This window comes from Sminthopsis crassicaudata, chromosome 2 (genome assembly GCF_048593235.1).
Source record: "Sminthopsis crassicaudata isolate SCR6 chromosome 2, ASM4859323v1, whole genome shotgun sequence".
NCBI classification, from domain to species: domain Eukaryota; kingdom Metazoa; phylum Chordata; class Mammalia; order Dasyuromorphia; family Dasyuridae; genus Sminthopsis; species Sminthopsis crassicaudata.
This window is the reverse complement of record NC_133618.1, coordinates 408,981,367-409,007,262: the sequence shown is the minus strand read 5'-3', so window position 1 is coordinate 409,007,262 and position 25,896 is coordinate 408,981,367. Positions and strand designations below refer to the sequence as shown.

General features: G+C 35.4%; 1 protein-coding gene across 1 annotated transcript; it reads left to right on the top strand.

Annotated features, from left to right (window-relative positions):
• The first annotated feature begins 3,624 nt into the window (after positions 1-3,624).
• On the top strand, positions 3,625-18,877 carry IL12B (interleukin 12B). Its single transcript, XM_074291953.1, has 8 exons — positions 3,625-5,422; positions 8,365-8,452; positions 10,098-10,376; positions 11,350-11,467; positions 13,381-13,598; positions 14,367-14,527; positions 15,920-16,040; positions 17,265-18,877. Exons 2-8 carry the CDS (start codon positions 8,365-8,367, stop codon positions 17,267-17,269), a joined length of 990 nt encoding a protein of 329 aa, XP_074148054.1. The 5' UTR covers positions 3,625-5,422; the 3' UTR covers positions 17,270-18,877.
• Positions 18,878-25,896: the final 7,019 nt, after the last annotated feature.

The window sequence follows — 25,896 nt, the reverse complement described above, 5'->3', positions numbered from 1 at the left end:
ATCTGGGAGTTTTAGTAGACTGCAAGCTCCATATGATTCAGTAGTGTGATGAGATTTCCAAAAGAAACAAACATGATGGTAAGCTGCATTAAGAGGAATATGCAGCATCTATAACTAGGGAGTCTATAATCCCACTATACTCTGCTCTGGTCGAACTCAATCTGGAGTTTTGTGTTCTATTCTTGGCAATATATTTTAGGAAGAATATTGATAATATCTACAGCCAGAGGAGACTAAAATCAACCAATAATCAAACAATAGGCATTTATTAAGCACCTACTATATGCCAAGTATTGTTTTAGACACTGAAGGCAATTATAAAAGTGAAACAGTTCCTTCCCTTACTGAGCTTGCATTCTACTGTGGGATGCATAGCATGTATGTATAAGAAAAACAAAATTTGGGTAGGGCAGTAAAAATTGGGGGAATCAGGAAAAGCCTCTCATAAAAAGTATTCCTTGATCTGAGCCTTAAAGGGGAGCCAGGGATTACAAGAAATAAAAGGGAAAGAGCATTTAAGGGATAATATCAAAATGTTATACAAAAGCATAGAGGTGAGAGATGAAATTTAATCTACAAGGAATAGCAAGTAGACCAATTTTGCTAAAGCACAGAGTGTGCAGGGTGATATAATGTGTTATCAGTCTGGAAAATCAGATTGTACCCTAGCCAAATCACTTAACTTTCTTGACCTCAGTTTCCTCAGTGTATAAAAATGAGCTGGAGAAGAAAATAGCAAGGTATAAATATAAGACCAGAGAAGCAGAAGATGACAGATTATGGAGGAGTTTACATTAAATCAATTGACTCAACAATAAGGAAAAAAGTTATTATAATTTCTCATATCTATGGAAATGAACTTTAAATACATATAATTTCAAAAAGATAATAATTTTAAATAAAAAAAATTACTCATCTGAAAAAAAAAAAAGAAGGAAATGGCAAACCACTTTACCAAGAAAACCCAATATTAGGTCACAAAAACTCAGGCGATATTTGGCCCCAGAGGGCAGAACTCTGAGCAAAGGATGGAACTTGCAAAGAAGCAGCTTTAGACTTGGCATAGAAATTTCCCAACAATCGGGATGACCTCAAAGTAGAATGAGATGCCTCTGAAAGAAGTTTCCATTCTGATTTTTTCCAGTAAAATATTAGATGATCATTGGTTGAACATGTTATAGAAAAGATTCTTTACTTGACATTTAGGGGAGGGCATGGGAAAAGGGAGAGAAAATTGGAACACAAGGTTTTGCAAAAGCTAATGTTGAAGAATTGTCTATACATATGTTCTGAAAAATAAAAAAACTTTAATTAAAAAAAAAGAAAAGATTCTTTATGGAAAGATGTTTAGATGAATTGCACATGTTTAACCTATATTGGGTTGCTTTCTGTCTATGGAAGAGGATGGGGTAGGGGGAAGGAGGAAGGAGGAAGAAAAATTTGGAACACATGATTTTACAAAAAATTAATATTGAAAATTATCTTTGCATGTATTTGGAAAGATAAAAAGCTATTTAAAAATAAAAACACAGAATTAGAAAAAAACCGATTCTAGTTCAGTGATGGGATGGACTAGCTGGCTTCTAAGCTCCTTTCAAACTCAGATTCTGTTATTTCACGATTTCAAACAGAGTTCTCTTCACTATTTGTACTTGGAAAATATGATTACAAACTGGATCCATTCACATTCTTTCTGCGGGTCATTCTCTCTGCCCTCCTCTTGTGACTTCCTTTTTCTCTCACAGATGAAACTGGCAAAATATAAGTAAAACAGAATTCAAATTAGATGAAATGTCACTATTGACTTCTTCTATCAGGGTTTTAATTATCTATCTGTATTAATGGTAAAATTTTGATCTCTTTTGAAGCAGTTTGGAGGGGATATCCTACTGCTGCTGTTAAAGCTTGATTTCAGGATTAAATATACACACCCCTTATGCTTCCCCAGCTACCTGTGTAACAGGAAAAGAGGTCTCAACCACGATCTCCACATTTTTCCAAATTCAGGCCCAAATTCCACTGAAGTATCAGCAGCTGGACCTCGGCGAGCCATGGGTTAAGCTTAAGGGTGGTGAGTGAATCCTCCACCCCGAGCCAGGGAGGGACCAAGTGGAAGAGCCAGGTAGATGCATCTAACAAGTTACAGGTAGTTTTCATTCAGAGCTTTGGGAAATGGGACGGACACTTGGACACCGAGGCGAGGGCCATCCGGATACTCTCCTTGCAACAATCCGCGCCGTGTCCCTGAGACCGATGTCCCCACGCAAGCCGAAAGAGAGAAAGAGAGAGCTCGTTGGGACTTCCCCCTTCTTCTCCGAGCCAGCTGACAGAGAGGAAGTGGGACTGGAGAGGCTGGGAAGCTCCCAATTCTCTGGGTTTCCCATTCCTCAAGATCGGAAAGGAGGAAAGAACGCTGGAAACTCTGAACAGGGCTGGCTACTCTCTCCGAGGCTCCATCCCCTAGCCACAGGAACTTCCAGTTTCCAGATTGAGCGTGAGGGCTCGGGGGAACGAAGAGACGAAGGACGACGGGGCTCCTCTGGGCCACAAACCCACAAAGTGGGGATTACGTCCGACTTCAAGTTCCTTAGGCAGCTCTTTAATGACGGAGGACAAAAGAATGAGGGAGGGGGAGAGTTTGTATTGGTCATTTCTTTCTTTCATTCAGACTTTAGGCTCTGTCATTTACCACCTGTGTGACCTTAGGCAAGTTGTACAGTCTCTCTGAACTTCCCTCTCCTCAGTTATAAAATATAATAGATAGGCTAGATGACAACTCTGTTCCAGCTCTAAATCTGTAACGCTGGGTATGTCTAGTGTTCTATGTATCTGTTGTTCATAACCAACCAGGAATTTCTCTCTTTGTGGGGAGCAGGCATAGCTGTGCCTAAAAGCACTGTAGGGTTGGGACTGATCACCAAGCCTATTTTATCTCTTTTCTGGGTCTCTGGGTACCCATGTGTGTACAGACACTTGTTTTTGTTTATACACACATATACGTGTATAGCTCTGCATTTCTATATGATCCTAGCTATCTATAAGACTGTATCTATATTATATAAGATAGGGAATGAGATAGGAGCTGGACATGTGATTTTCACCAGAAGAGAGAATATCCTGATAAAGAAAACTTTTATCAATGAAAATAGGTACCTTCTCTGCAACTTACAGTCTTAGAGTTACCAAGAGCTGTGGTGTCAAATTCAAATAGAAAAGGGGAAATGGGGGCACTAATTGAAGGATCCCTGCAGGTCACATAATGACTTAATTTTAAAATGTAATGTGATACACACATGAATGTATGTGGTGTATGTATTTATACATACATGTATATACCTGCAAATACCTGTTTGTATATTTCTATGTGTACATAGATACATATATATAACATGCCTGAATATTTTATGTAACATATTTTTATTTATTTTGTTAACTATTTCTCAGTTACATTTTAATCTGAGAACTCAAGAATATTTGGGAGTTCTTGAAACCATATGATTGAGACTGACCAAGGGCATTGAGAGTTTAGATGAAATACCCAAAATCACAAAGCCAATATATAAAATAAAAGAGGTAGGTCTTCTGGCTTCAAGGGCAAATTTTTATCCACTGCACCATGTAGTATAATGTAGATAAAGCACTTCCAAGTCCTTAGCACCACATAAATGTGAGTTATTATTTATTATAGCTCTGTCCAAATGCATGCCTATATATTTGTATACATGGGATGTATGTATTGAGCCATAGAAAGAGATCACAGAATCAGTGAATTTTAGATCTTTAACAGCCTAAGAGAGCTATCCATAATAGGATGGGTTTGAAGTATGGGAGATTTTTTTTAAAGTAATTTTGGTAGGTCTTTGGGATCTCTGGGAGCAGCCTTCGTTTCCGTTCAGTAATCACCACAAGAGTAGACAGGTGTTAAAGTCCAAATCCTTTATTATCTCCTTCATTTGGAGCTCAGCGAGTTTTCTTAGAAGTCTTCCAGTCTTGTTTTCAGTGGAGAAATGCAGGAAGAGAGCCACCAATGGCCTGATTGAAGATTGGATGAATGGCTGTCCTTGGTTCTGAGAGCTTGAGTGCCTGCCTGTCTTCTCTGCTCTCTGAAAGTTGTGTGAAGACATTTTCTCTATATCTAGTCACAGTCATTCATCATTCCTTTCATCCTAGTTTTAAATTATTGAATGACAACTCAATGCCTAAGATACATATGAGAGAGAGAGAGAAATCCCCTAAATGTATTTGTGATCATAGAGCAGTTATTGGATGAAGAATAGGGGAAAAGGAAGATCAAAATGAGAAAAAGTTGTCGATTATGCGCAATGCAGGTGCTAAATATTGGGCAGAGTGTAACAAGAGCAGGTCCTCCTTGGCATTCATCTTATGTTGAGTTCTAGGGTCAAGTGGTCCCATGTAGCTTTCCAGAAAGACTATAAGCCATGGGATCAATGCTGATGACAGATGTAAATATAGAGTAGTATAATTCTACATGGGAACAGAGAGAGGTCAGGAAAATACCAAGCAAACTCAAAGTGTGATTATAAGTGACTGGTAACAATTGAAAATTGTGTGATTGAAGGATGGTGGAAATCTGGAATGAGCTCTCTTGGGGGAAAGGAACTGTCACACCAATATTTCAAACTATTTCTTTCTCTTCTCCTCCCATGGAAGATCACATAAAATTTAGCTTTCAAATAGTTAAACTCACAGAGTAAAGGACTTTAGATATTATTCTAGCCCAGTATCTTTAACCTTTTTTATATTATGGATCCCCTTGGCAATCTGGTGAATCATTGAAGCCCTTCTCAGAATATTGTTTTTATTATCTATACTCATAATTGAAAGAAATATTAAATGTGTTCCCATCCAAGTTCACAGAAATCTATCCATAGACCCCTTAAGAATCAGTAGGTTAACAACCCCCAATCTAGTCAAACTTTATTTTCCAGCTGAAGAAAATGAAGTGCAAGAAAAAAAAGTTTCTCTTCCTTTACCATATAACATTTTGTAAAGATTTGTTTCTGACTCTTTCATTTTTTCCATGTGGTCTATGCTTGGTTCCTCAGTATTCTCTAGCTCTGCCTCTAAGCCTAACAACATGAATAGTTTATCTATATAAATCATCAAAGTCAGATATATTTTTTTCCCCCACCCAAAGGTCAGAGTTTAGTTTCCTCTTAGTACGTTACCTGCTTTCTCTTTGCAATATTGATACAAACAAAAAAGGAACTGCTTGAATTCCCCCAAGGTTCTTAAGTATTTTTTTTCCTGTGTTGCAATTTAGCCACTCAGTTTCATAGAAAGTTGCTGGGATGTATATGTATATATATATCTTTCTATACACAGTCAATATGGGATCAAGAACTGAAATAAAAGCTGCTCCTGAAGCTTTAGTACCTTCAGAACCAACAGAGTCAGCAAGGTAAGTGCCTCTGAACTAAAATCAATATATATTTTTTAATTGTTGTTATGATGAATATTATATATACTGTATATGGAGATGGAGAGAGATTATATGTATATATATATGTGTGTGTGTGTGTGTGTATTTTACATTTGAATAGGTTTATTATATTTAAGGATAAAGGAAGAGGATCTATTTAAGTCATTTTGTTTTACTTAGAACTTGATTTGTTTTAGTCACTAAATCTCATCTTCCATAGTTTCTAAATCTCATCTTCTATATTTTCTTAACTCAAGCTAAGACTAAGAGAGATCCATTTTATACTATTTATTGCCTTTCCTGTGATTTATTTTTCTAACATTTTAATTCATTTAAATCTTGAGGCTTTTCCTGTTATCAGCACTAATTTAAGAACAATGTGACAACCCATCACCATCTCCAAGGTCTTTCATCTTGTTTTAGTCAGCTTATTGATGATGAGGTCTTTTGATAACCTTTTAAAATTTTTATTTTTCTTGTTGTCAAAGAGATCTCAAGTGTATCTACCAGGAGCCCTTAATCCAGAATTTCTGGCTACCTGGATTGTGAGAGCCAATCAGATTGGGTCTTGAATGATTTGATTAACTTGGCCAACTTCATTTTGGGCCTAAGGAAATTTTTTGACGATGTTAAATGGTGTTTTTAAAAGTGCTTAAATTTATGGAAATTTAAAAGAAAAAAAGCTAAACATTTATCTAAATTTTTTTTTACATTTGTCATATTGTACTTCTTCTGATGAAAACTGTTTACACCACTGTTATAAATTTGACACATAACCAAAAGACAATCAAATCCCAGTCACTGGCTCATTTATTTCAAACCAATTGCTTGAAAAACTACACTACTACTACTACTATTACTACTACCACCAATATTACTATTAGTAAAAAATAACAATAATAACAACCACAATATAAAGAATTTAGACAGCACTTTGGAAGAATTTCTTTTAAACTAGAATTTCACCTATTTTTTTCCTTTTCTTCAATCCTTCCTTTGAAAGAAAGCATGCTTCATAAATGGAATAAGCTGGCTTAATATCATTTTACTGTTCCTTTTGTTTCTTAACATTGTTGAGCCAAAATAATGAATAATTTTAAAAGTGAAAGAAGAGATGGCATATTTGAGGTTGGAATACTATGGGATAATTTTTCCTATTTATCATAGAACAGAATCTCAGAGTTGAAAAGAATCTTACTGACAATTTAATCCACCTTGTTCCTGAACAAGAATCTTCTGTCAGATCTGGCAACATTGTCCAAGCTTTGCTTAAAAACAACCAAGAAGAGGGACTCCTCTCTCTACCCACCATTTTATTGGGAAAGCTAAATTTTCCTCTTGCACTTGCCTCCATTGCAACTAGTTCTGTCCTCTGAGACCAAAGAAAACAAATCGAATTCCTTTTCCACATAAAAAGTATTCAAATACTTATAGGCAGCTATTATGTTATCCTCCTGAATCTTCTCTTCTGTAGCCTAAAAATCTCTAATTCTTTCAACTCATCTCCTTCTGGCATGAGTTGGAGGTCCTTCACTCTTTTGATTTCCTTCCCTTCCACTTTTTTCTTGTCAGAAGAACCGAACACATTACTCCATAGGATCTGTCTTTCTTATTTCAGCCTAAAGCTTTATTACTTCAAAACTTATCCCCTTCCTACTTTGTTATTCTTCTTGTATCTTACTCCCTAACACACCTTGCAATCTAGTGGATCTGGCTTCCTTGTTGTTCCGCAATCAAAATACTCAGTTCTCAGCTCCAGGCATCTTCTCTGGATGTCTCCCATTCCTAGAAAGCCTTACCGCTTCATTTCCAGCTACTGTCTTCACTGGCTTCCTGTAAGTCCCAAATAAAATTCTATCTTCTATAGGAAGCTCTTTCCAACTCCTTTTAATTCTACCATCTTCCTTCTCAATTATTTTCTTTTTATCTTTAATATAATTTATTTGTACGAATTCGTTTACAAGTTGTCTCTTCCAGAGGGCTGGCACTATATTTTCCCTTTTTGTATCCTTAGCACTTAGCCCAGTATCTGGCACATAGTAAATGCTTAATAAATGTTTATTGATTGACTTGACTTTTGTTTACCATACCACTTTCTTGAGCTATGTTGAATTTGCAGCTCCTTAAAATCCCAAGATATTCTTCAGAAAAACTGTTGTCTAGCCCTGTCATGCTATATGCCCTTTTATAAACCATTTCATCAAACTGGCCTTCAATATTTTTTTATTTGTAAAATGAGAGAATCATAATTCTGATAATTCATGCTTACATTTCTTTATTCAGAGAAGTTTTTATCAATATTGGGGGGATATATCATATTTCTGTTTTTAATTTAGTCCCCTTTAATACTGGTTTATGTGAATTTATGGAGATTTTAAGAATATCTTTACAATTTTATAGGGGTGATGTGACATATGGAAGTTGTACTGAATTGGAGTTCTGGGTTCAAATTTTGACTCAGCTATTTACTGTTTTACTAAAAGAAAGTCATTGAATCTCTCAGTATCTCAGTTTTCTCATCTCTAAGACAAGGATAATAATTCTTATAATACCTGCCTCATGTTCTAAGAGAAAGACCATATAAATTATTCCTATCCCTGCTACTTTCATCACGTTTTAGGAAATCTCAATTCTTTAATCTTTCTTTTTCTTAATACAGTCAACAGGCATTTATAAAGGACCTCCTCTGTTCCAAGCAATGGACACATTCATGTTTTTGAACTCCCGTTATGAGAGGTTGTTGTAATATACTTTAACTTAAACATAGAATGTAACATATGCAATATCATAATAACCTATTTGAACATCAGCATTAGTCTGATGTCAGTACAGGGAGGGTAGGGAATGATTAAGGAAGTGTGATCTGGTCTCCAAAGATGACTTAATGGCTTTGTTTCTTTCTCCCTCTCTCTCACCCACAGATGTGTCATCAACAACTGGTCATCTCCTTATTTTCTTTGCTTTTTTTGGCAACTCCTCTCATGGCCATATGGGAACTGGAAAAAAATGGTAGCTATCCTCTTATTTTCTATTGAATACATTGATATTTATTAGGAAGGTACCTGTTCCTATTCCTGTTAGGTGTTTCTACTGCCCAAGGTAGAAGGGACAGTCACACAATAAAGTCCTAGTTTGTGGTCCATTACAAAGTTAATTCCTTCTTTTTTCATATATTTAAATGCCCATCCCTTCAAGATAATGTTAGATTGGATAGATAGATAGATAGATAGATAGACAGACAGACAGATAGAGATAAATAGATGGATAGATAGATAAGAACTGTAAATGCTTATTCAAGAAAAGAACAGATAGTTCCTACCCTCAAAGAGCTTATATTCTTATAGAAGAAAATGATACATAACCAGAAGCTGAAAAACTGGGAGGGAGTGAAGTAGGTATTTCTTTAAGAACTAAGTGTAAAAGTCGGGAGTGGAGCTAGCTTAGAACTGAATATGGATTTTAAGTTCTTCCTCAAATGGAGGTTCCAGATAGAAACTCGACCATCAAAGAAGGGGATTTCAAGAGTGGGGGCATCTTCTTGATGTTGTCCATATTTTAGTGTCAATACTATCAGTCAATTGAATTAGCAAGTCGGGGTGGGGATACTAGACAATATTTAGTCTGAAAATTTTACTAGGATTACCGAAAATAATCTATAATATATATATTTTAAAGAATCATGTGGTAAATCCCATTACCCATTAGGATATGTCAGGTCTCTAAGTTTTCTCTCCCAAATTCTACTATCATTATTAAGTCACAGTTTGATAACAAACCTAGCAAAGACTCTTCTTTAGTTACGAAATTCCTTTCCAAAAAATTTGTCTCAAACAAACCTCTTTATTATGTCACATTAGACAAACACTGGAATGAGACTATGATAGTAAGAATGAAATTCAATTCAACAACAAACCTTTATTAAGTGCTAAACTATGTATTAGGCACTGGCAAGCTTCTGGAGGGTTTTTTTGGTTTTTTCTTTGTAGCCCAAAATATAATACATCTTGCACATAAGAACTTAGCAGATTTGTCAAATAAGTGAATGACCAAATGACTACTAAGGCAAAACCAAAAACTTCTCTTCCTTCAGAGAGCACAAGTTCTACTGTATTTAGATCTTCTTAGGTCTATGTTCAAAATGTCTTCCATTAAAATAATGGTAATATTGTGGAAGTAGAGTGGCAACTGATTGGATATGTGTGAAAGGGAAAAGAGGATGGGAAAAGACAAAGATGACTTGGTAATTTTTGTTCTAGTCAACTGAAGTGGTGCTAGTGGAAAGTTAGATATGAAGGATAGAGTGGAACATGGATGCTGGAACTCACTTAGCAACCCTATAGTAACAGTTCAGGTGAGAGATAATCAGGAATAGAAGAAGAGTGGTTACAGTTTGAATGAAAAGGATAGAGTGGGTAAAAGAGACATTTTGGAGACTATCCTTGGATTCTGTTTTCAAGTGCTTCATGAGAATGACATGAGCCAGTCATTCCCTATACCATCAAAACATTGAACAAGCAGGAAATATTTCAGGTGAATGCAAGGAAGAGCTTTTGACTTTCATGAAACTATGGCCTCAGAACAGAAATGTATAGAGACTCCATCCCTACAAAAAGAACAACACCACAAGATTTCTCTTTCCTGTGATTTTTTTCAGTTTATGTCGCAGAGGTAGAATGGCATCCTGATGCTCCAGCTGAAACAGTGGTGCTCATCTGCGATTCATCTGAAGAGGAAAACACCATAACTTGGACCTCAAGCAAGAATGGTCAAATCTTAGGAACAGGCAAGACCTTGACTGTCCAAGTGAAGGAGTTTACAGATGCTGGCACCTACATTTGTCAGAAAGAAGGAGAAGTGTTGAGTCACAAGTTATTGTTAATCCGAGTAATGGAAGATGGGATTTGGTCCACAGATATTGTAAAAGACCAGAAAGGTAATTCTTCTCAAATTCCACTTTTAGCTTTGGCAGGGAAAGAAACTGTGAGGTTGAATGAATTGATAGACTCTTCATTGGAATCACCTAAAGGCTACAAATTCTTTCCAGTAAGGGTGCTCTTTGGGTTATTTTCATCTAATCTTGGTATTGAGATGATTGAATGTAATTTAAATGCCTTACAAAGGTTTTAAAAGATTACAATTGAAAAATCAAAGGCATCAAATATTAATAATGTATAACTTTTTAACATAATTTAGTAGAAAGAGTAGGCTGTCAGTCAAATGAGGTTCAAATCCTGCCTATGGTAGTTACTAGCTGTGTAAATCTGTGCAAATCATTTAACTTTTATCAGCCTTAAGGGATTAGCTAAACTTCTATTTCTGGTTCTCCTGGTATTCCAGCCCTCCTCTTGAAGAGTTATCATGTATCAGCTTTGTGTGTGTTTTTGTCTATCTACATATATTCATATTCTATTGTCTCTTCCTCCTATCCTTGTTAGAATATAAACTCAATGAGGATAGGGACTGTTTGCTTTTGACTTTGTACCTTCTAAGTCTAGCCCAGTCCCTGGTATGTGGCAAGCATTTACTAAATTAACATTTTGACTGATTAATAGATTGAGCTATGAAATTAGAGAGAGTCACTTTGGTACAGGAAGTTCCTCATGGTGGAGGACAACACAGATCACTACAATGATAACTTTGAAAGCAAAAAAGCTTTTTTAAAATTGTGTGTGGATGTGGAACATCCCACAGAATTAGCATTCCAGTGATTGACAGTTGATTTTAACTTTGAAATGCTTCCAAAATCAATTCAATAAAGTCCACTAAAGTGATATCATTTTTCCCATGAGAGACAAGGCTCATTTGACATGTGTGTATTACTGACCTATGATCTTCAAAATCAAACTCTTTTCCAAAAAAAATTTAGTTTCATTGGGTTTTTTTTTTTTTGTTCTCTTTAAATATAGAACCCAAAACTAAAACCTATTTGAAGTGTGAAGCCAAGAATTATTCTGGGAATTTCACCTGTTCCTGGCTTACAGAAAGCAGTTCTGACTTGAAATTCTCTATTAAAAGCAGCAAAGGGTAAGTAAAAAGTGATTTTCATTACTCCCAGTATCTTCCCAGGGTCATTCCATTAAGAAATAGAAAGTAAAATTACTGTAACTTATCTTAGTGCTGGATTTGGAGTAATAGAATCTGCATTCAAATTCTATCCCTTACTACCTGTATGACTTTACACAAGTATTTCATCTCTTTAGGACTCAATTTCCTCATTTGTGAAATGAGAGCATTAAACAAGCTGATATTAAAGGTTTCTTCCAGCTCTAAATCTGTAAGCTAAATCTAAATCTACTAATCTAAATCTACTAAAGAAAAATAAATAAAACTCAGAAAACAAGTTTTCTAAAATCTTTACCATTTTATTTTGGCATTGGGAAAAGATCAGAAAAACTTAAGCCAGTTTTCTGTCTCCTCAAATAATCTATTACTATATACTTATGATGAATAATGCTATCCATGCCAGAGAAAAAATTAGTGGTGTCTGAATGTAAATTGAAACATACTTTTTGAACTTTATTTTTCTTGAGGTTTTGGAGGGGAGGGAAAGGAGAGAAGACTATGAGTTCTTCTACAATATGATTATTATGGAAAAAAAGAAAATAGTACTATTTATAACTCAGCCACCCCAAATCTTTAGATCATAGATTTAGAAAAAGAAGGGACATTCAGGCCAAATCATCAAGCATTTATTAAGAACCTACTCTCTACCAGGCACTGGGTTAAATTCTGGAGATACAAAGAAAGGCAAAAATAATCCCTGCCCTCCAAAAACTCAGGCTATAATCTAAAATCTTTCTAGTTAAATCTGTTCAATTTATAGATGAAGGACACTAAATCAAAAATGATAAATAAGTGATAGAGTCAGACTTTGAAGTTAGATCCTCTGACTCCAAATCCAAGCTCTATCAGGAACCTCATGTAAAAACTCACAACTGCTCTCTTGAGATATACTCAGTTAACTAAGATCAGCAACACCATGAGGAGTGACAAAAGAAGAAATGGAAGTTAAGGCTGACTGACAAAAAGTTGCAGCTTGAGTCAGTGATTAAGCCAAAAATAGAACCTAGGAGTCCTACACCACTGATCTAGCTAGTCATATTGAAGGCTTCTAAAACCCTAAAGTCCACCAAAAATTTTCCCTGGTCTTACCAAAATTTCCTCTAATTTTTAACCAAAATTTCCTCTAATTTTTCATCTCCCCCTTCCCCCCTGCCATTCTTTCCTAGGGAAAAGCATTGTGGTATAATGATTAGTATGATGGTCTTAGAGTCATAGACCTGGTTCATATCCTTCCTCTAAATAGCTGGGTGACCAAGAATAAGTCACTTACACCCTCTGACCCCCAGGGTACTCTCTATCTACTGAGTTATAGAACAGTGATTCCTTGATGTATTAGCAAGGTAACAAAAATTGCCAGAAACTTTGTTAAATACTAGGGATGTAAATATAAATAGAAAGAAAGATGCCTGCCTTTAAAGAACTTATATTCTAACAAGGAAGATAAACACAAAAGGGGGCTGAAAAGCAAGGAGGGAAAAAGTTGGGGTGAAGGTAACTTCTGGAAGTGTGTTATTTTAGTGAAGAAAATCAGACATAGAATCCAAAAAAGAATAAAGGTTAATCCAGAAGGAATGGAAGGAGACTATATGGAGGAAGGATGTTCCAGGATGAGAAGTCTATTTGGGAGGATGTGAGTTCCTAGATGAGGAGGCCTAAAATACAGAAGGAAGTTCTAGGGTGAGATAACAGCTGAGGCATGATGGTGAAATCCAGAAAGTCCGTAGAGCAAGGAGGGGAATAAGATTGGAAGGGCTATTTCTATTTCCTGCTCTTTCTAGTAGTAGTCAGGTATATTCAAACTTTCTTAGGAGGCAAATTTATGTGACCATCTAACCTAATTAAAAAGTGAAGTTATAATCTTTGTTTGATTTCAGCTCTTCAGATCCCCGAGGTGTAACTTGTGGCCCTGCTGTGCTCTCCAAGGAAAAAGTCAAAATAAACAACAAGGAATACCAAAAATATACAGCAGACTGCCAAGAGGTCAGCGCCTGCCCATCTGCTGAAGAAAACCAGCCAATTGAGGTTGTCCTAGATGCTATTCAGAAACACAAATATGAAAAATATACCAGCAGTTTCTTCATAAGAGATATCAGTACGTTCTCTATTGATTTTTTATATACCGCTAGTTTCAGGGACAACTGAACTCAAGAACTCTTGAAGCATAACATGTTTACAGGAGAACTGAAGTGAAATATTTTATTTTATTGTCTCTTTTACTGCTCTCCAAGGCTTTTTTCAAGGCAGGGATTGGTGGGTAAGAATAGGCAATAGTCGAGATCTGTGCTTTAATCAGAATGGAGTAATTATTAGAATACTGAATTTGGGCTCAAGAAGACTTGAATTCAAATTCTGCCTCAACTTCTTCTTAAAAGATTATTGTGAAAATCAAGTGAGATAATGTTTGTAAATTGCTTAGTTTCTTCCAGTTCTACATAAGATTCCAGGATTTAAACAAGAGAAGAACATTCCAAATCCAAGTGACAGAATAAGCAAAGTTACAAAGATAGAAAATCACAGGGGATATGGAACTTGTCTGCTGGAAAAATTATTTGTTAGGGGAGGAATTACTATTTGCTAAGCAGTATGCTAAGTGCTAGACATAATAAAGAAGGACAAAACAAAAGTATAATATGAAATAAAGCTGTAAAGTTAGCATGGTGCTAGATAGCCAAACACCCAGAACACCAGGCAATGGAGTGCAAAGTTTACTTGCCAAGATGCTTTACCAGAAGGGGAACAGGACTTATGCTAGACACATTTCAATCTCTTGTTTATTCCCTGAGCTATTACTATATCATAAAGAGCCTCAGAGAATCTAGATTTGCCTCAAAATTAATACTATCTATTTCCTTTTCCATAGTCAAACCAGACCCACCCAGGAACCTTCGTGTCAAACCCTTAAAGAATTCTAGGATTGTGGAATTAAGTTGGGAATATCCTGAGACCTGGAGTACACCACATTCTTATTTCCCATTGAATTTCAGCGTTCAAGTTCAGCGTTCAAGAGACAAGAAAGAAAAGGTAAGTTGATTTGCTCTTCATTTTGTGATGTGGTTGTAGTGATGAACTATTTATGATGCTTAGCAACTTGGCACAAACATGCCTATGTTATAAGGAAATGTCTTAATTGAATTTCTCACATATCAATCTGTCCATTTACTATGCATACCTCAGCAATATCATCAATGTGACAAATAGCTGTGACCAGGATGTAGCCAGTACTTGGTGCATAATAGATGCTTTAAAAATACTTATAGTTTGACCATAACATTGCATAACTTTAGTGAAAAAGTGGGAAGATGCAATTATTTGGACAACTGAAGATATCTCAATTATCATTCCAGAAATAAAGAAATGATTTTCCAAGTCTGTGATTAGTTCCATCCTTTTCTCATCCAGGGCAACTTTCAGAATGTTTACATTACAAAACCAGAAGATTAGAACTAAAAGGAACCTTTGAGGTCATCTATCTCAACCCCTGTATTTTACTTATGAGACATTTAGAATCACTTGCCCACAATCACACAAATAGTAAATGGCAGAGCTCGGGTTAGAATCCACATCTTGTGACTCCAGATTCAGCAATCATTATAATGTCACTGTAGTGGGCATTGGTATCATAATTAAATGCTACCTTTGGCATGGAAATAGCAGAGGAAATTTAAGCTCCAATATGATATTATTATCTGTAGCAAGTGTCTTTTTCCTCTGACTTGGCCAATCTGTGTTCTAATTCAGATATAACATGGAGAGCTTCTTATTAGTTTCAAACACCATGGCTTTATTTCATTAAATAGTTTCTCATAACTTGGATAGAAAAAGGCATTGTCTAGAACAGATATTGGCACATAGCCATTTAATAAATACTCATGGATTTATTTACATTTTTCAGTAGGAATTTGAGTGCTGATAGTTATGTAATAATAGGCTTTTCCAACAAATATTTAAAGTCTTGATAATTAGCTCTTAAAAAAAGAACCTCTGAAAATCCAAAGTAAAAATGGAAAGATGGATACGTTTATGCATACTGTCTCTATAGCAGCTATCAGTCTGGTTTGGGGGCATAATCCGACTTCATGCTCAGTAGTTCAGATAGACTGTTCCCTGAGAGTTAGAGAGAATGGAAATCGAACCAGGGCAACACAGAATTATATGTTTCCATAATATGTCAATTTTTAAAAGCAGCATTATTGCATAATACCAGCAGATGGCATCAGCTCCCCACAGTTAGCCACATCTCCCACTTGTCTGCCTAGCATCCCCATGTAACATTAGAATCTATTTATGATTATAATTTATGTTAAAAGATGAGTAGTAACTTGAAGACCATGCTAAGAAAAAATAATGTCTCCTTTCCTACTTTTGTTCAATCAAAGTATATTAATGGGTTGTTTTCTCCTTTGTTTGATGCAGAATAGCTTCACCACAGAAACAACCTCTGCTCAAGTTGAATGCCACAAGGGGAAGAAGATTTTGGTGAAGGCCCAGGATCGCTACTATAATTCATTCTGGAGCACATGGGCATCTGTGTCCTGTGAGTAATGCAAGTATTAGTGTAATGTGTCCTATTAACTGCTATACAAAAAAATAACAGAAAAATGCAAGGGGAGTACATAAAGCAGGAAAGTACACCCACAGAGAATGGAGGAATAGGGTGGAAAAGAATTTGGGAAGAATAGAAAAAGAGGAAGATAAAAGAATAAGATTGGAGGAAAGATAGAAGTGGAAAGAAGAGAAGAATATAAAGAGAGAAATACAAATCCTATGTTAAGCTCTCTGTGTGTTTAGCTACTACTATGAAGAAGAAAAGACTAACTTTGAAGGAAAAGGGAAGAATATATACAACAAAAAGGCAATGCCATTTCTAAGTGATAAGTGAAAGGGAAGCGAGAAGCATTATCACCAGGAAGTGAGTTCAGGTTCATCACAGTCTCTTTGGACTTATTAATTTTATTTTTAAAATTCAATTTAATTGGGTTTTTGTTTTGTTTGGTGGTCCTATCTTCCCCAGACAAGAAATAATATAGAGACTACTCATAGGCCAGTCTCATCTACCTGGAAGTTTTGACCAGCTCCATTTCCCTCCTAGGGTGATTAGTCCTCTCTTAAGCAGCCTGTGAGCCCTCTACTCTTGGAACTCACTAGATTAGTACCAGTCTTAGGATAGACACTCAATTAGCTTGATAAGCCCACTGTTATGAGCTCAGAAGTGCTGAGCTCAAGCATAGACTGTGTTTTAAGGGCATTTAAAATTGATTTTTAATTTTTTTCCTCAGGCAATTGGGGTTAAGTGACTTGCTCAGGGCCACACATCTAGGAAGTGTTAAGTGTCTGAGACCAGATTTGAATTCAGGTCCTCCTGACTTCAGGGCTAGTGATCTATCCACTGCGCCACCTAGCTGCCCCCAATTTTTATTTTTTTAATTTTTAATTTTTAAAGACGATCTGATGGTGCCGTATCCCCCAAGCCCATCAATTTCTATTGATTGGTCCCAAAAGCTTTGCAAGAACCTCATTTGTTAAACAACTTTTTTTTGGTTAAGGGATGGTTCTGGGCATCATTATCTTAAGCCTCAGATACAAATTCCAGAGCACATAAGAAAAATATGATATTGGGTTCCTAAGTAAGAATCATTCAAGGTTGTAGAGCTCCAGGAAGGTCTTTTTTTGGTTCATTTGATTTTTGTTTGCTTGAAAACAAGAATAATGGAATACTACAGATGACAGTACAGTTTATATTTCTTGTCTTCTCCCACAGGTTAAACTCCCATGATTTCTCAATGAATGAAGAGAAGATATGAAACAAATATGGAGGGGGGGGAATCAAGTGAAATGTCAATGTTGTCTGTTTTCTTTTATTTTTATTTTATGAACTATTATTTAGATTTATTTTATATTTCAATTCCATGAACCAAACAACCAGTTAATTTTTTATTTATTTATTTATTTGTTTGTTTATTTATTTGAGATTGGGTCTCTCCATCTTCCCCAAGTCTGGAAAAGCAGTAGCTATTCATGAGCCTGAATCAACTACTGATAAGTTCAGAAACTTTGACCTTTTTTGTTACTCAACTGAGTTGATTTGCCCATTTTTTGGCAGACTATCCAAGCAACATAAGTTGTTAACTTTTCTACATATTTACTAACCTTTCTGTTTAAAATAATTTTACATATTTATTAATTTATTAGTTTTACTTAACTTTAAATGCATCAGTGAAGGGATTATCTACACTGATGAAACCATACCCAACAAATATTTATTTAATATTTCTGTAATGCCTGAATATTTTGTGTATTTTTCATATCTTATGTGACATTCACTGAGAATATATCCTTTCCTGTAAAATGTGAGTTGGAGTGCTATATATGACTGATTTTGTTTGTATCGAAACTTTTTAAAGTGCATCAGTTTTATGATATTTAGTAAGAACATAATGTTCTCAACTTTGCCACCAAAAAAAAAAAAAAAGGCAAATAGAGTAATACATCTGTGAGAGATGGAAAAATTTAAATATTTGTAACAAAATAGAAGGATAACATATCTAATTAGACCCATGAGAAGGGGATCTGTTTCCTTCATTCAATCCAGTTTCCTGATATGAGATTTTTTTCATATATACTTTTTCAAAGAAGGCTGACACTGAAATTCTATATGGCCTGACATGTCCAAGTTCAATGTTTCAATACCCAAATGAATATTTATTTGCAAGTGAATCTACCAGAGCAGAAATTAAACTTCTAGCTTTCCATGAAGTTCCACTTCCCACCCAGTAGTAAAGAACTAAATATGGGTAGGATATAAGATTGCAGAAATCTTAAAGTAAATGTCCTTCACTTGCCTATAAAGGATATCTTGAATAAAATGGGAGGAAAGATCCTGTGATTATTAGTGGGGTTTTTTGCTAACAGCATCAATGATTACTAGACCCTAAATTTATCCAGTCAGATCCAGTCTGCTAAAACAAGTAAATGAGAACTGGTTTTCCAATTGGACCAAAGAAAAAGAAAATAAATATGTTTATATTATTCGTAAGCTCACCTTTAGAAAAATGCAAAAGAAATTCTGCACCATTAAACAAAAGCCAGAACTATTATATATGTATAAAACTATAGGAAAAAAATGATGGTAAACTGAAATAGAGAAAAAAAATAATAAACTGAGAACCAAGCATCTCTCCTCCCATATGAAACTTGTGAGGATACTAGACTTTATTCCTTATGTGAAAATGCATAAATAAAACTGTGAAAAAATTTTCTTTTGTTCTTCAGGGAATAGACTAATGTCACCAATGTATTTTATATTTAGATATGGACTTTATTTGTCAATTGTGCTGCTTTTAAGTGCAATCAACATGCTTTTAAATATAAAATAATTAAATGTATTTATTTATTAATATTTTTGTTATAAGCCTGAACTAATAAAAAGAATTCCTTTGCAACATATTTTGGGCTGAGAATTGGTTTTCGTTTGTGTATGTGTGTGTGTGTGTGTATGTGTGTATATGTTTTCAGAAACTTTCATTTCAGGAAGTACATTTATTTGCAGCTTAAGAAAATTACCTTTATTCCATTTAGTATAGATCCATGAGCTCCTGAGCTGTCACCCTAACTTAATATGAGTTAAATTAAAAAGTAATTGTTAGTAAGGCTGCTGGATTTATTATGTTTTATTTCTATGATTCAGATGCCCATCCTTGTTCACTTTTCACTTTGGAAACCATTCTGTTTTTTCTATCATAAAATAATTACAATATTTCCTGGTAGGATCACAATCATTTTTTAAATGAAAAATAATCCCTTTTAACTTTTTTTTATTTAAAATTTCAATTAACAAAAATTAACTTTTCTCCCTACCACTCCTCCAAAATGGAAGAAAGGAAGGAACAAAAGGAAGGAGGGAGGAAGAGAGAGAAAGAAGGAAAGAGAGAGGGAGAAAAAAAGGAAGGGAGAGAAGGAGGAAGGAAGGGAGAAAGAAAGCTCTTGCAACAAATACACAGTTAAGTGAAAGAGATTTCTTTATTGGCAATGTCCAAAAATGTCTTCTCATTCTGCCCCTGAATCCATTATATCTCTGTCAGATGGTAGATAGTATGCTTTATCAGTGATGCTCTGGAATCAGGACTGGTCATGTAATTAACCAGAATTCTGCAAATTTCAATGTTGTTCGTTTTTGGTATTGTTGTTTAATAAATTATTCTCTTGGCTATGCTCACTTAACTTTACATCAGTTCATAAAAATCTTCCAAGATTTCTCTAAAACTATGCTCTTTTTAAAATGTTCCTATGGCACAGTGATGTTCCATTATATTCCTATATCATAATTGATTTTAATTGATTGATGGGTACCTCTTAGTTTCCAGGTTTTTATTCCTACAAAAATGACTGCTTAAATATTTTTGTACAAGTGATGATCTTTTTTGGGATAGAAATCTTGTAGTGATTTTGTTGAGGCAAAGGATATATACAATTTCATAACTTTGAGGGCATTGTTCCAGATTGTTTTCCAGATGGATGTAAACAATTCACAGCTCCAGCAATAGTGTATTGATGCTCCTATTTTTCTTTCATCTCCTTTGACAATTTTGTTGATCATTTTTATTCATCTGCTTGGAGGGAGAAAGGAGGGAGAAAGGAGGGAGAATTCCAACCAAAATGCATTGTACACATGTAGTCTTAACAATAATGGATTCAAAGGTCAAGTACCTGATTTCTGATCCAGGATGTGCTATTTATAATTAATGAGGTCACTTCAAAAGTCTTTTCATTTCCTCAACTTTAAAATGAAAGGCTTGGATTAGATTCTCAATAAATTCCTCTTAAGATCTAGATCCTATAAACTATAAATACTAAGGAAAGCAGATTGGTACAATAGAAAAAGCACTGAATCTATTGTCAGAGGAGCTCTGTTCAAATTCCTTTTATGACTCTTCATTATCCTGGGTCTAAGTTTCTTCATTTGTAAAATGAAGATGGCCTCTAAGATCCCTTCAAGCTCTAGACTTGTGAGCCTTATTATAATCCCAGAAATGTTTTTCATTTGGGGGGATTTTTTTAAACCTAAACTATAACACAATTTCTGTCATCAATGACTTTTTATATTATTGAAAAGGCAACATTTATACAGATGAAAGGGAAAAGAAATCAGTACATAATATGGATTTAAATTGAACATAATCCAAAAAAATGAAAGCTATGGATAAGCACAAAAAGAAAAATATTACTTAATTGTTTTAGATCTTAGGTTCTTTATTTGTAAAATGAGAAAATTGAAATAAATACAGCCCTTTCCAGAAGCTATGTGATGCAGTAGATAAAGTACCAGACCTGGGGTAAAGAAACTTGAGTTCAAATCTGTCTCAGGTACAGACTAACTGTGTGACCCTAGCCAAATCACAACTCTGTTTACCTCAGTTTCCTCATCTATAAAATGAAGCTAGAAAAAGAAATGGCACTCCAGTATCTTTGTCAAGAAAATCTCAAATGAGGTCACAGAAAATCAGACATGACTGAACAACTAAACAATAAGGGCCCTTTCATCTTTAAAAATGTGATTCTTACCTTGATTGACATTGCTAAGAGAAGATTCAAGAAATTAGCCTTAAGGGATTAAAATATCTACATCAACAAAGAATTCTCTCTGGTAATTCTCAAGAACACAGGACAAGTAGTAGTGGCAAAGAAAATACCATGTCTTGTGTCTTATAAAAAGAACTGAAATGTACATAGATCTTTAAAATTTGAAAAAAAATTTTATATGTTTTAACACTATGAGATTATTGCATAAATCATTATGGTTTTAAGTCAATAACTCAAACCAACAAGTATTTATTAAATACTATGTGCCAGGCACTTTATTAAGTATTGGGAATACAAATATAAGTAGAAAGAAATACCTTGCTGTCAAAGAGCTTCTTGGAGAAAGCAACACGGAAAGACAACAATGAGGAAGAAGAGGGAGCTGAAAAGTTGGTGGTGAGGATGAGGAAATGGGATTGAGAAGAGAAATGTACCCAGAGGTAGAATACAAGGTTCAGTAAGTGAGGAATGGAGCCTGGGGAAGAACCGAGACATGGCTGGCCTGGACATTTTCCTTAAAATGGGAGTTCTTAGAGAAATCAGATAATCTTATGAAATCCCTCCAGGAGTGAGAGTAGAGTACTTCCAGTAGAGAAATCTGGCAGTGAGATAAAGTAGACCTCTAATGCCCCTTCCATTTCTACATCTGTGTTCTTATAATCTTATTGGGATGGTCTATAAAAATCTCAAACTCATCATGTTCAAAAATATCTTTTACTATTTCCTTCCTCATTCTCAACTCATCCCTTCTTCCAAACTTTCCCATTTCTGTTGAGGTCATGAACTGATTGTGAATTTGTGAAATGATTTCAAAAATCAGGACAGGCACACCCAGTTCTTTGGGTACTCACCAGGAAAGACCATGATTGACAGCCAGAAAAAAAGGGTAGCAATTACAATTTAATTAAACACAGAGGATATGGAGACAGAGACAAATGGTGACAAGTGGTTCAGAGGCACACAATAGCATGGGAACAGGGGATGAGCTGGTGAAGAGGAAGGCAAGATAAGACTAAAAATGGGGGGAGGAAGAGACAGAGAATATCACTCGTGTAACCATGGATTAGAGTTGGGCTTTCTAGGCAGCATGAACCCAATGGAGAGACAAGAGTTGCTCAGGAGTAGAACTTTGAGGTCCCACTTTTATAGCATTTTGGGCTTTGGTGGGAAAAGACCATCTATCTTCTATATGTGTCTCCTTGAGGTCAGTTCATTAATATACAAATCATCTCAAATTTTTAGTAAAACTTCAAAGTCATCATTTCAAAGTTACCAGCATCTTTTTGACATTCTGCTGTCCTGGATTCATGGAGATCTAGATTTTGTTTGGAATTTATATTTCACTGGAACTTTGTCAAGTAGTGCCTAGATGATTTCTCCTGATTTGGCACACATTATCAGGATGTGAATTTTGATCAATATATAATACAATTTGCAAAATACACTTCTTTGGGAAAGTTTGTACTTTACTTCCTAGTTCCCCTTCGCAATCTTGCTTCCTGATATTACTCTTCAAATTTAATCATCATACTGGCTAGGAGAAGGTAGTGGTTGGGGGACCAAAATAAGACACAATCTTAACACTATGCTTTTAGTCACCTGGTTTACAAATTTGAAAACATCCTTGACTTTTTCCTCTCTCTTGCTTCCTTTATTCAATTAGGTGTTAATCCTTAGTCATTCTACTAAATAATACCTCTTATCTCTATACTCTTCTCTCTATTCATTTGACTTTTACTTTAAGTCAGTCCTCTCATCTAGACTATTCCAGGACTCTCTTTATTGGTTTTCCCAGTTCTCAGTCTAATTCCTTTCCATTTTCTTTTCTCATCTGTAAAATGAGCTGGAGAAGGAAATGACAAATCACTTCAGTATTTTTACTAAGAAAACTCCAAAAGGAGTCACAAAGAGTTGGATGTAACAGAAAATAATGGGGGCTGGTCTTAATTTACCCACAGCACCAACTTGGTGGCCTTCCTGATAAAGCATAGAAGGAGCATAGATTAACAAGAGAATTTCTGAAGATGTTTATGATTTATGACAGTCCACAGGTATGCCAAAAAGGTCTCTCTTAATTTAAGGTGCTTATTCTTTCTGCCAGTAGGGAATGGTCCCCTTCAATTAAGCTTCTAGGGTTGCTAATATTAGAGTGATGGCCCTGCTTTTTTTTTTTTCTTTTCAGTCTGACTTGACAATTTTTTGTTGTTTCCAAGTGAGAGTTGTCTCCGTCTTTGTGACTTTGGGCAAGTCACTTCACTTCTGTCTGCCTCAGTTTCTTCATCTATGAAATGAGGAATAATAATAACACTTATTTTTCAGTTGTTATGAAAAAAAAAATTAGATAACATTTGTTAAATAGCAAACCTTAAAGCACTAGAGAAATGCTAGTTGTTATTATTATCATCACACCACCATTATTACTATAAGATCATGGATTTTAGGATGGAAGGGACCTCGGAAGCCATTTAGTCCAAACTCCCCAACCCCATTTTATAAAGAAACCAAGGCCCATGGAGATTAAGTAATTTACCTGTTATGAGAATTTATTTCCTTTATTTATTTTATTTAGAATTTAGGGACAATTCTCATGCAAATTTTGATTAACTAAAAACCTGATTTAATATTAACTTTATCTAATTAAAGCCTGTCCTATTGGATGTGAAAATTTACTTAAAGATTTATCTTTAGATGAAAAGCCATAGGAGGAATTTCAACTGTCCTCAGCTACTTAAGAACATATAGATCATTCTCAATCAACCTATTTGAGAATCCTCTAAATGCAGCTTAATCTGTAACCTGACTTAGTTACATAGAGTTTGTTTCCTTAGGAAATATATAAAATTATGATTGTTTAACTAAGTTCAGTCTTGATGACATTAAAGGGAGTATGGGATTATGTATGTATCTTCTTTTTAACTGTTATGACTAAGAGAAAATAATATTATATCATTAGATTAATAACTAATTTATGCATTTGTGATCTACCCTTTTCTTCCTGTTTTTGTTAAAGCTCAATTCCTGAAAAGGTCAGTCAGCCTCTTAAGGGCATGGCTGCTTGATGAGATTCTCCTAATTTTCAAGGCAAAAGCTTGTTGGGCAGGACCCTGCTCAACCAGAAAATCTGATTTCTGTTTACAGAATAGAGAGAATCCAGTCTAGGGCAGCCTCTTTCTGAGGGAAGAACCCCTGTCTTTGATCTCCATTAGAAATCAGAGCAACCCAGCTCATGAAGGAGAAAACCAGCTAGAAAAGACTGGATGGAGATGACTTCCCCTGCCCAGGTGCCTAAGGCTGCTGAGTCTCATGATCAAGCCATGTTTTCAACAGGAGAAACTAAAGAATTTTAGCCCAACTACTTATTAAACATACACTAATCAGGATTGATTTTCATTTGTAAAAGAAGTTCCCTTTCAGAAGGGATTTAGAGCATTACAAAGTCTCCCTTGGCATTTTGATTACTAAGAGATACCACTGACCAACAATTAATTAATTTCTGGCTAGCCCAATTAAAAAATTGATTATTAATTACCAAGAAAGTCTGTCTCTTGAGGTTTTTATTCATCTCATGGCCCAAGAGGGCAACCTATAAAATGCAGTCTATAAAAGAATTATTTCTCTTGTCATTCTAATGTGATTTTGCCTATAAGGGAACTTGTAAATGTCCTACTAGAGTTCAAGTTTTCTCTGAGACTTGAACCCATGCTTGAGCATCATAATGAAACCTATGTTTTATCTCTGTAAAATACAAATATATTTTCTATATATTTGGCAGCAGTTATCCACCTACATGAACACAGAGAGGAGATATTTCTCCCATAATACATTTGACAACTGGGGATTAATATCAGAGATGGGAAGTATCCATATGGTATATCCTCCTTCCTTTGGCCCCAAGAAGCAAGGATGAGAACCACCCTTTACCCTTGAGGAGGGTAATAAAGGAAAAGAATAGTTATCACAGGCAGATATTATCTATTTCAACATTTTGCCAAGAACTGGACCTATCCAATAGCCTGTAAATTACCTTACACCTCTCTTCAGCACTCCGCCCTGACACTAATCCATAGGATCATGACTTTCCAGCTGGAAAGAACCTTAGAGAACATCTGGTTTAATATCCTTATTTTACAGATGAGGAAGTTGAGGCCCAGAGGGATTAACTGTCTTGTCCAAAATCTCATAGCCGTGGAACACAGTTTGGATTTGAATCTAAGTCCTTGGATGGCAGCCCCAATGCTCTTTCTACTGAACCACATTGTCTTCCTTCTGATAGTGGTTTTCAGCTATCACAAGACAAGCCCATTCATTCTCTTTTCATCTTCCTGGCTATAATAATTTCAGCACCTATTTACTAAGTCATCCTGCTTGTAAAAGCAATGTGATCATCTCTTTCTATTCCATTTAAGCATGGGCTTTCTACTAGGGTACCATTTGTGAGCAAAATGTATTTGGACATGTCTTTCTCTAGAGTGTTATATTTTAGGAGGGGAAATTAATTCCCTCTCTCACTCTCATAAATGCTAAAATAAAATAAACATTCAGGGTGAGAGCAGGGAGAACCCAGAATGCATACTGAATAACCTTATTATGCTCCCAGTCATTCTCTCTGGTTCTAATTTGCATTTACCTTGGTTTTTGGAGGAGTTTTGCCTCATCTGTATTCCTCAGTGCAGCTGCTTGCTAGCAACCTCTTCAGTCTGGTTTATATGTATTGTAATGGGCTGTGAAGCTACCCAGCTACCATTAATCTTTCTCATCCCCTTAGATAAGGAATGCTAACCATCTATCTCCTGTCTTTCTCCTTCAGTCCACCT